Below are 12007 nucleotides of genomic sequence, written 5' to 3'. Positions count from 1 at the left end.
AAACATTATATAAAATAGAATGTATAATTCTGTTTGGAATTAATGTGATTAATATGGCCAGTCACAGAAGCAACATACAATGTATTTCGTACATGTACTTGTATATGTATGTGTGTATGGATGTGTTTGTACCTGTTTGGTTTATTTTGTTTAACGTCCTATTAACAGCCAGGGTCATTTAAGGATATTTCAGGTTTTGAAGATGGAGGAAAGCCGGAATAACCGGAGAACAAACACCGGCGTACGGTCTGCCCCATATGGGTTTCTAACTCGCGACCTAGAGGTGGAGGGCTAGTGATAAAGTGTCAGGACACCGTAAGCAATCGCCAACGTACATGTGATTGTACCTTTATACATACATACATACATACATGTGTTTGTACCTATATGTATGTATACATATGTTTGTACCTGTATGCATGTGTGCATATGTTTGTGAAAATAGAATGCACATCGTCCAGTTGTACCCGCGCAATGAAGTAAACTCCATTCAGAACTATGAATGAAACCCCCTTCGATTGTCCCTCCTGTATTCCTACACCATTAAGCAGGACCGCATTTCGGTATAATACATGTAAACTCTGTACCAGTTACTTGCTGCTTTCCATCGGTATCTTTAACTTGTAAAGGTTTTAATATATTCCTCTGAACAATAATGATCCGGTGTCTTCTATAGAGTTGAACTTAGTCTATAGTGAGGTCCAAAAATCTGTGGACCCTTTTCCTCATATAGCCAAATGTGTTAACACTTGTCTTCATATAACCAAAATCTGTGGACATGTGTCTTCATATAACCCAAATCTGGGGACATGTGACTTCATACAGTAAAACCTTTCTATAACGAATTCCATGGGACCAGGAGAAATAATTCGTTATAACAGAAATTCGTTATAGAGTTTCTGAAACTAAACGTTAAAGTCATATAGGCCTACATAGTGGTAAATCATCCTCGTCGTCCGAGGTGTCCCCGATGTCTACAAATCCAGCTTTCAAAAAACATTCCAAAGTCGGCAGCAATGTCTTTTTTAGAGGATTTTCCATCATCGACAGCTTTTAAAATCTGAATTTTGGTGTCTAATGACAAAGCCTTTCTTTTTATAGGTGTTGACATAACGCCGGGTACGTACACACTGATATAGAATTATAAAAAATAACACAAAGACAACCACCTAGAAAAGCACGATTTATTTACGCATGGCTGATTAGTTTGAATAGCCAAACGTACTTATACGCCACATACTGGACAGATGAAACAATAGTGAATACTGTTTACCTGAGACTACATGTACCTGTGTTACTTTCATGTCCCTGAACTATTCAAACTTACCTGTATACACGTTCGATCGTATTTAGTTATGTGTCGATCGATTCCCCTTTATGGCCCCAGGTTTCACTTTGAAACGAGGCCACACTCAGCACTTCCGGAAAAATGTGCCGGGAAAATTTGTTATAGGCGCAAATATTGACTTGACGGGACCACGAAATCACTTCGTATCAAAATATAATTCGTTATATGCGAATTCGTTATACGTTGCAAAAAATAGTATCAGTAAAGAGGAGCCAAAACCGGGGATTTGAATTTACTTCGTATCAAGCAGAAATTCGTATCAAGCAGGTTCGTCTTAAGAAAGTTTTACTGTATAACCCAAATCTGTGGACATGTGTCTTCATATAACCCAAATCTGGGGACATGTGTCTTCATATAACCCAAATCTGTGGACATGTGTCTTCATATAACCAAATCTGTGGACGCTTCTCTTCATATAACCAAATCTTTGGACATTTGTCTTCATAACCCTAGTATGTGAACACTTGTCTTCATATAACCCAAATATGTGAGCACTTGTCTTCATATGACCAAAATCTGTGGTCATTTGTCTTTATATAACCGAAATCTGTGGTCAGTTGTCTTTATATAACCAAACCTCTGGACAATTTTTTTCATGGTCCATTAAATAATGAATGAATAACAAAGTAGAGCACTGGGTTGTATTAAAATCTTCATCAATAATACAATTATTTGACCTATCTGAAATGTTTGATCAATCATTTAATCTAAAACAATAAAGTGAAAAAAAAAATCAATAAATAAATAAAATAAAATAAAATCTGGCATAAGATGTTCACGCCTGATTTTACATACGAACAAAAGATGTTTTCAGTTATCTTGACCTTACTCCACCTAGCTTTAGTGTATATAGAAGGTTTATACACCCAACCAAGTGATATTCTGCATCTGATTATTGTTACAACCAAAGTGATCAGACATGCTTATTCATAGACATACGTACCCATATTAATAATTCAGCTGAAGCCTACATTTATTTATACAGCAACGCTGTCTGAATACGTTTTCTTAATCTGAAACAAGATGGACGGACTACTTGACGCTGATGAAATATGGATAGCTTTGGGGCAATTTGGAAAGTTTCAGCGAATCCAACTTGCTCTTATACTGATAGGAATTATACCCTTGGCGTTCCATCTTCTTTCCGCAGTTTTCATTGGTATGGATTTTTTTTATTTTACCGCTTATCAAGAAAAAAGTCGTTTGTTTCTGATGAGCAGATATGAAACAAGTCCGATAGTTACTGACACAATTCTGATATTCCTACATAGATAGTAAATAATCAAAAATATTCTAACAGACCTCTTCGTTATTGATCGAGTGGATATTTTAATAAAACCAAACAAGCCATGTGGAATATGTTTGTTTCATAAACTATTAAATGTTGACGTTAAACTTCAAATTATAACCGACATGTACTGAAGGATATTTTCACCTTTGTTCTTGAAGTAATTAATTTTGGCTATATGCATGTAATACCAAATGTTTATAACATTATTTGGGACGGCCCCAAAATATTTCTCTATACATGTTAAATAATTGTATTTGGCTACACAACGAGGAGAAATGTGTATGCTCCACGCGTATAACTGGAGACGCTTGGCCTTCCGTATCACCTAGTTATAAACTTATAGTGTCTTTTAACTGGTCTCTGTTTAACTTGACCTTTCATTCATATTTTGTCCCCGTTTCGCTGGCGTTAGTGTAGTATGACTCACGATATTCTCTTTTTGATTCTTGTAAACAGACTAGAAGATGAATAAATACAATTCGTTATACGCAAAATGAGTTATTAGACCTAATATAAATTATACATTAACGAAAATGAAAAGCACCAAGAATGACCAAAATTATTGTATATATATTCACCATTTTAAGTTATCCTTTCGGAACACTTCACTTCTGATTTATTGATCACGTATCTAGATATGTCGCCATTCTCACGCTATCCCGAAACAATTGTTGATTAAGGTAAACAAGATGGGAACATTAGCAAGATTCTGTCTATAGACATGACGAAAGATGCTGAGTAATCATATCATATACGAAAACAAAGCTCAGTGTCATCTGACGCTGACATAAGTCAATTTTCGAAAAGTTTTGATACACACTATATAAGCAGTTGTCAAAATATGGACGAACGGACAGACATCTGTTGTCTGAAGCATCAACATTGAAATTTCTTGTTATATTGCAGCATATCGACCACCTTTCCTGTGCAATGAGACCACTGTGGATATGATATTTGGTGATGACGTCCATAACATGTATGAAAACGTTTCCTACAACTTTGTGTACAACAAATGTTCCATAGATGTATTCACGGACTCGACTAATTCAACACTTCTCAAGTCTACAGGATGTGTGTCAGGCTACTCGTACCCAGTACCAAAGGACAGAACTCTAGTTACTGAGGTCAGTAGTATATACATGTGCATGTAACACAGTGTCTTAAACTTAGATATTTCAGTATTTACTGCCGACAGAAATCGGTCGCTATAGAAAACAAACCGATGACCGCCGTTCCAAAATCACCAGTCGTTAGTCACATCAGATAGGTGGTCGCTATATAGTAAAATATCAAGGGAATCTGAAAATCGGTCATTATAGACAGGCGGTCGCTATACATAGGCGGTCGTTAGAGCAGAGTTGACTGTATACTCATTCGATTAAAGAGTATGCACATTTGTAATAAGCAGTTCTTATTTCTCTTTCAGTGGGATCTCGTATGTGACAGAGCACAGCTATCCGAGTTCTCCCAGACCCTGGTTATCCTGGGTCAGGCGTTCGGTGCAGCTATATTTACCTCTCTGGCCGACAAATTCGGGAGAAGAAAAATCCATGTATTGGGACATATATCATTATTTACCATTTCTTTCGCAATCGCATGGTCGCCTAATTACACCGTGTTTGCTGTGTTAAGGTTCATATTAGGTGCTGTACAGCAGGTAACAGTGTTTCATTTTCATGTGTGAATTTGTTTATTGGTAAACTCTGATTGGGGGAATTTCATGGTGTCAAAAGTCTATGAATAGGTTAAAGACCCATTTCTGAGAAAAAGCAACGTTCTTTAGATTATTGTTAAGTATAATAGATTATTTCAAAATATCATGTACATGTACAAACCGATTTTTCTGCTTCAAATTCAAACTATTGTGAACCCTTGTTCTCACTTTGAATATATAACCTTGATCTGAGCTAGATTTATGTACAAGTATCGTTGATAACGTAAATTGTACTTTTTCAATTAATTGTATCGCATACTGTAAATACCGTATCAAGTCACACCAATCATAGTCATGCAATGTTACAAACTTTAGTTGGCACCCAATCATCTATGCGGTGTTTACATTTTCTGCACGATAGTTGTGATTGTCTATGCCACAAGCGTAAACATAGCATAAAATGTGGGTTAATGCCATTCATTCTTACAAATTTGCATTGAATTGTCTACTTATAAGATATCAACAAAACAAGAACATACATGTATCCCCGTCTAAACATTTACTACATTATATCTGACTATGCTTTACGGAAACCGCATGACAGTTTTATTTTATGTTTAAAAGTGATAAACCTAGCATTATAGGAAATATTGTAAAATATATCAAACTATTAATACGATTCCACAACCTCATACTCACAGGGCTCCGGTTTAACGATGGCCATTCTTTCCCTGGAAATCCTTCCGTTGAAGGCACGGTACATAGGAGAGTGTCTAGGATTGGTTTTCTGGACAACTGGGGTTAACTTATTGTCTCCAATAGGATACTTGTTCCGGAATCTGTCGTGGAGATACCTTCAAATGACGCTTGCCCTATTTTCATGCTATAGCCTTGTGGAATATTGGTATGTCTCATCTAACCGTTCTATCGTCTTCACTTTTCGTACAAAGACATTGTCTATGAAAGCTCTCATGTATGTCAGTGTCCAATATTCGCGATCAAGCATACTGGAAGATATTACATTTTGAACATGTTCATATTACTTCAAAACTGTCACCTTTATTTTCAGAGGACCCTTTATATGTTTTATTTTAATTCACGAAAAGAAGACATGAATAAGTAAGATATTTAGGATTTTAAAACAGGTAAAGAAATCTACATGTCTCCATCACAATTTACAATCCGTGATTCAGAAAAGTTTTTTTTAAATTCAAGACAAAAATAGACACAGGCAGATATAAAAGGAGTGCATATTTTCTTCAAATGTTCAAGAAATGGTGTTGTGGAATATCCTATTATGAAATTATTGTAATTACTTCATCACAGGCTCATGGACGAATCTGTCAGATGGCTGCTAGCCAATGGGAGAATTAAACATGCAGAACGAATTATCAGGAAAGCCGCGAAAATGAATGGAAAGAATTTCGATGATGTCATAAAAGCTGCGACAATTCAAAGTTCTAAGGAAATGGAAGTTTTTGTTCCAAAAAAGGATACACTAGATCTTTCATTGAAAAAGGAGGAGGACATCTTAATTAATAAGAATGGTGCTGAGTACACGGCAATGAAGGATTCATCAGAGATCGCTAACAATGAGGTGGAACTAGGGTTTCCACAAGGAGAAGAACAATCTGTCGTTCCTGCACCAATCAAGCGTTACAATGTCACCACGATATTTCGTCACAAAGTGATCTTGTTTAATTCATTGATTCTGTGGTACACATGGTAAGTACAGCCATATTACATCTTAGGCAAACCAAAGGAGGAGGGGAAGGGGAAGGGCCGTTTTGTCAGAAGAACGTCTTTAAGCGGATTGTTTTAGTAGTACCGATTTAAGAAAGCTTTCCGAAGGCCGAACATTACCTATATAGACAATGCACTGTTATTTCCATTATAGATTTTTTATAAAGTTAACATATTAAAGGTAAATTGTTAGTTGAATTTAATTGTGAATGAAACTGTTGAAGTTTGTCTGGAAATTTTGTCAAACTGTTTATAGATAAAGACTTTTTGATAATGTCTATGCAGTATGTTAAACAATTGTTTAAATCGTATACATATACCAATGACTAACAATGTTGATTTATATAAGACGTCGTTGTTTCAGGTTGGTCAACAGTTTGGTGTACTATGCCCTATCATTGACGTCATCAGCATTATCGGGTGATCGTTTCGTTAACTACTTCCTGATTGCCATTGTTGAGTACCCGGCTGCCATAATGGAATTGCTCCTAATCAACAGGTATATTAACGTTAGGGGCTTTGCATTATAATTATGTTTTCGTTTGCTATCTCACTCTGGTGATTCCACTTGTCTTGGGAAAAGGCAACAACAATGAATATTTTTTATAATGCTTGTAAGTTCTTTAAAGAGGAATTCGTTATGACGTGACCATTTCTGCATCGTACAAGTATTATTATACCAGTTATTAGACTTGTTCTTGTGTTCCTATTTTGAATCTATGGTTTCATTTCGTCAATACCTATGGATTAGAAGGTATTTTAGTGAAAAGTTAATTCACCATAAGCTATAAAAAAATATAAACTAGTGGAAATTGATACGGAAATAACTAAACCTAAATAGAATTGGAACGCCATACTTTTGCGGTATTTCTGTAAGCATCATCTTTTTTTTAGAATCGGCAGACGCAAAACCTGTATTCTATTTCACGTCATAGCTGGGATAGCCCTAACAGTGTCCACGGTATGCAAGACTCTTTCAGGTACTAATTTTACGCCTGGTGTTACATCCTAGTTCATATTACCATTTGTTTGGTTTTCTGGAGTTGATTCAGGATTCGTCCTTTTATATCGACTCCATTTTGACTCTGTGCTGGTGTATATCTTCTTTAAAGTTTTTACATTTTTGAACCCACTGGTACAAGATAACTAAGATTCGAGGTAGCTGAGTTGACGGAATGATTGCTATAAGATGTTTTTGGGTTCAAATCTAATACTGTATCAATTCCAGTATTTTACAAACTGCTCCTCTGAATCCCACTTGATATAAAAATTGCGTCCACTATGATTGATCACAATTATTGATGGATACCCTGGATGAAGAGAAATGGAACCTTTAGAATGTTGGAGCGAATTGTTTTATTAATTTATGTATTCATTCATTAATGCGTTTTATATACAGACGGAGCCGGTACTCTAGGGGCGGTATCACTGGTTTTCAACCTTGTCGGCAAGTTTGGTATCACAGGATCATTTAGTACTATATTTCTGTATACACCAGAACTGTATCCTACAAACCTGAGGTAAGTTTGGTATACCAGGATCCTTTAGTACTGTAATAGGAAGGAGTAATCAAAAATACCCTGTCCGCGCTGGGACTCGAACTAGCGACCTACCGCTCTCAAGGCAAACACCCTACCTCTGATCTGAGCTAGTAAGATGACATTATAAATACTCTCTACTTTTACACTGCTATATTTCTGTCTACACCAGAACTGTGTCATACAAACCTTGGGTAAGTTTGAAGAAAAACACCATAGTATGAATATGATTATCCAAGTGGTAAATACCTAGAAGATATGTGACGTCTGACGTGCCCAATTATGACGCATGCAAATAAAAAGTATTGCCAAAGTCGGTATTAATGATGCTGATATATATTGTAATGATAATAAGCACATCATTATGCGCGTATGTACAAAAGCATCATACACTTTTAGAAAACACGAATTTTGAAACTTAATTGATCATCTTTTATTTTACTGGTGTTGCTAGTTTACAAAAAATTGTATCAAATGAATATCTTCTTTTTTAACCACAGAAATGCTGGAATTGGCATTTCCTCGTCTGTAGCAAGGATAGGAGGAATGCTCGCACCGTTTGCAGGGCCTTTGGTAATCAATGTTTCGTTTTCATTTAATTTTTAGCTGTTACTTAAGAGGCGTATAGTAATTTCAATGATAAGTCGTTAGTACAGTGATAGTGTGGTCTCAATCAAGCATTACCAAGCAGATACCAAATATCGCATGAATACACATCATCTAAACTTCCGTGAGAAATATCGATGAATGGGTTTCGACGTGATGAAATCTTTCAACATGAAGTTGACAATGGTGTAAATTGTGGTTTAATTTTTGTTAAAGCTTGGCGCTTATTCATCAAGTAACTTGTTTAGGGAGTTAAAGTTCCTACCCTAATCCGAGATACGCTTCTACCACAGATGGATTATATAACCTGGGGTCCAGGTGCTATATCTGCGGTGATGTGTTTGCTGGCTGTCTACCTACTGACTTTCCTCCCAGAGACCGCAGGGTACGAACTACCCACCACAATAGAGGAACTAAAGACTTGGTACAAGGCTCATGCAGGAGATAAGAAGGTCAAACCGGTGGAAGAGGACAACACCAAAATTTAAATTAGCGTACTAGCTTACCAATTATCAGTTCTTTAAGTGTATTATAGTTTTTGACCGGTGGAAGATGACAACACCAAAATTTAAATAAGCGTATTAGCTTACCAATTATCAGTTTTTAACTGTATTATATGAACTAAAATGATTTGCTTTTCTCATTTGTTTTTCTATATAAAAAATATTAAACAGAATTTGTCAATTGTTCATATGCTCTGTATATATCTTAGAAAAGGGGAGCATATTGTACTATTGTAATTCTAATATCATTGTTTAGTCGTGATTATATACATATATATGTGGTTTGTTTATGGTTATGCATACGTATATACTGTCGATACGAATGTATCGTTATTTTTATAGTTTATGTAGACTAATAGGAACAGCCACACATTGGTACATTGAAAGAAACGTGTTGAATACAATATCACATATTTTGTAAAATGTTCATTGTACAGGACTTTGGGTATCAAATTACCGAATAAATGTTGAATGTCCGAGAAATTACATCGTTGTATCATTTGTATCTTACAAACAACTGATTTTGTACAATCTATTCAGTATATGCAAAAGGCAACATATTTTGCATCCTTAACCTACACACATACAATTCATAACACGCTGGGCACTAAAGATCATTATTGTGTGATATTTGGATAAAACATTAGGAGTGATGATATAATATTGAATATTTTGTATATCTAATTTCAAAGATATTTCGTGTGTGTATGTAGATGTGACAAAACATCTTTCTGAACATTACGATAATTAATTGACTAATACATTTACATATATACCTAAGTTAACACAGTGGAAAAATACGATATTAGTGTATGTAGGTGGTGCAGAATGAGTCGGCGAATGTTCTACATAATGATTTCTTTTTCTTACGAAGGAGATTTTTCACATTATGAGTATATGTATTACTTAGGGGCATTTATCAGAAATACGGTTCCCTATGAAAGCATTCTGTCTGTCTTTCCATCTAATATTTATAGGCCGATTTACATAAAATTTGGTCAGAATGTTCAGTTTTCAAAATACACATTCTAAGAGTAAAATTCAAGATTAAGGCTCAAGGTCGTTAGATCAGAAGGTTAAGGTCAAGTTTTATATGTTTTCACTGATGGACATTTTATGTTATAACATGAAGCACAACTGACCGAAGACCACAGCCACCGGGTCAGAGGTAAAGATATTTCGAGTTCGAAGTTAATGGACAAAGAGAACATCTGATTATGATTATGGTTGGAGAGGTATTGTTTAAAAAATCATAACAAACATATGAGTATTATGACGGTATTTGGAGAGGTAAAATTAATTTGGGTTCGAAGTTAATGGACAAAGAGTATGTCTGATTATGTTCATGATTGGAGAGGTATTTATTTTGCTTAACAAAATCATAGCAAGCAGATGAATTTTATGCCGGTATTTGCAGGTTGGTGGAGACAAGAGTCACGTCGTAGTGCATGGATACTGATTCAATTGCTTCCAAATGTCAACCTAAGCGATATGGACAGAAGGCTTCTTGACTATGTGGGATATATTGCCAAAGGACAGGCCCTTTGCTTACATGTACTTGTCCGTGTTCTATTTTGTAATCCTTATACACCTAAATCACATGCACATTCAACCAAATCATAATACACTATTTACATAATGGACGATTGTTTGTTTTTTGTTTGTCTCTGTTTAACGTCCTAGTAACAGCCAGGATCATTTAAGGACGTGTCAAGTTTGTGTGGTGAAGGAAAGCCGGAGTACCCGGAGAAAAACCACCGGCCTACGATCAGTACCTGGCAACTGCCCCACGTAGGTTTCGAACTCGCAACCCAACGGTGGAGGGCCAGTGATAAAGTGTCGAGACACCTTAACCACGCGGCCACCGCGGACCCCCAAAATAGACGATATGTCACATTTCTATAGACATGTATGATGTGTCATCACATATTACATCAACATTCTGTAGAATCATATGTACAAGGAGTTTTATTGTACTATTATTAATGTGTCACCGATGCCAAAATAATAATTTTCCAGGTAAAATGTAACGTCACGTACAGTAACAGTACCATTCAATGAAGCAATATAAATATGAAAGCAACATTGTACCAGAATTATCTATAAGGTAAATTAAGTATACAAATAAGTTAATTCATTCAAAATCATACCCATTAAATCACGTGATAGTCCTCAAAGTATATTTTATATTCGTTATATCAAAACTCTGTACATCTAGAAGATCGACTGGACTGTGCTGTAGCTATGGATGGCCCCCTTGATGTTGACGAGATTTGGAAATCCCTAGGAAATTGGGGCAGGTATCAGCGAGGACAACTGTTCATTTGTCTAATTCCAATTGTCCCAGTAGCTTTTCACGTTCTTTGCATCGTATTCATAGGTAAGAAATTTGTTTCAATTGGAAATCTAACATGAAAATTTTGTGAAATATATTCAAATAAATGGGGTTTTTTGTACTTCCATATTCAGATTTTGTCATTTCTTATGACTTATTTCGAGTTCTGGTCCCCTTCTACGATCAATATACATGCTCGTTTCAATAATTCTTGAACTCTATACATTTTCTTTTTAGACAAGCACTTCATTAGATTACGGTGAACATTAGTTAAGGTTCAATGTCAAAGGTCGCACTTGACCTCTTTCAAAATGAGATATCTCGTTTTATTTCAATTATGACGATTATGTGGTGTATTTAGCTTATCAAGCTTGTATTCACTTTTGAATTGCAGCCTATCGACCACCATTTGAGTGCAATCAAACAACAATAGGAGATATTTTTCCTCATCAGGATGAATATGACAATAAGAATACTACGTACAGTTTTGTCTACAACAAATGCTCCATAGATGTGTACAGTAATGAAACAGGCTCCAACTCTACACTCATTACAAGTACAGATTGTGTATCGGGATATTCGTATGACGTGAATCATGACGCCTCCATAGTAACGGAAGTAAGTGATATCCATACTGTATCGTATTTAAAATCAAAATCAATGAAATTGAAAATGCATTAATTCCCAAATGAAAATTTCGCAAGTTCTTTAAATGGAGACGCAGTTAGCACTATTGCATAGTTAATAAATAGGGCATATTTTGATTTATGTAAGAAATATTCCTATAGGTGAAATTATAAATAACATGTATTTGTTTGTAATTTTAGGAGGTTATATCGAAAATTGCATATATCCGTGATAAAAACTTACACTTAGATATTAAGTAAGCCTTATATCTAAACTTCATTTAGATAACCACACTATGACAGTATCAGTTTACCATTACATGAAACACCAGACAGAATAAAATACTTTTTATTTGGGATATA

The 12007-nt window shown here is 35.5% G+C and overlaps 1 protein-coding gene across 1 annotated transcript; it reads left to right on the top strand.

The window, feature by feature from the left end:
* The first annotated feature begins 2371 nt into the window (after positions 1 to 2371).
* Positions 2372 to 9166, top strand: LOC117335162 (solute carrier family 22 member 5-like). Its single transcript, XM_033895120.1, has 10 exons — positions 2372 to 2507; positions 3546 to 3763; positions 4066 to 4296; positions 4995 to 5197; positions 5620 to 6018; positions 6401 to 6535; positions 6931 to 7016; positions 7436 to 7556; positions 8075 to 8147; positions 8474 to 9166. The coding sequence occupies exons 1-10, from the start codon at positions 2372 to 2374 to the stop codon at positions 8666 to 8668; spliced, it is 1797 nt and encodes a 598-aa protein (XP_033751011.1). The 3' UTR covers positions 8669 to 9166.
* The last annotated feature ends 2841 nt before the right edge of the window (positions 9167 to 12007 follow it).

Source organism: Pecten maximus, chromosome 9 (assembly GCF_902652985.1).
Source record: "Pecten maximus chromosome 9, xPecMax1.1, whole genome shotgun sequence".
In the NCBI taxonomy this organism is placed as follows: domain Eukaryota; kingdom Metazoa; phylum Mollusca; class Bivalvia; order Pectinida; family Pectinidae; genus Pecten; species Pecten maximus.
This window is presented reverse-complemented; position numbering and strand designations above follow the sequence as displayed.

Coding starts and splice junctions, on each gene's coding strand:
- LOC117335162 (XM_033895120.1), top strand. CDS start 2,372: ATGGACGGACTACTTGACGCTGATGAAATATGGATAGCTTTGGGGCAA. Junction 6,536..6,930: donor GAATTGCTCCTAATCAACAG/GTATATTAACGT, acceptor TCTTTTTTTTAG/AATCGGCAGACGCAAAACCT. Junction 7,557..8,074: donor CTGTATCCTACAAACCTGAG/GTAAGTTTGGTA, acceptor TTTTAACCACAG/AAATGCTGGAATTGGCATTT.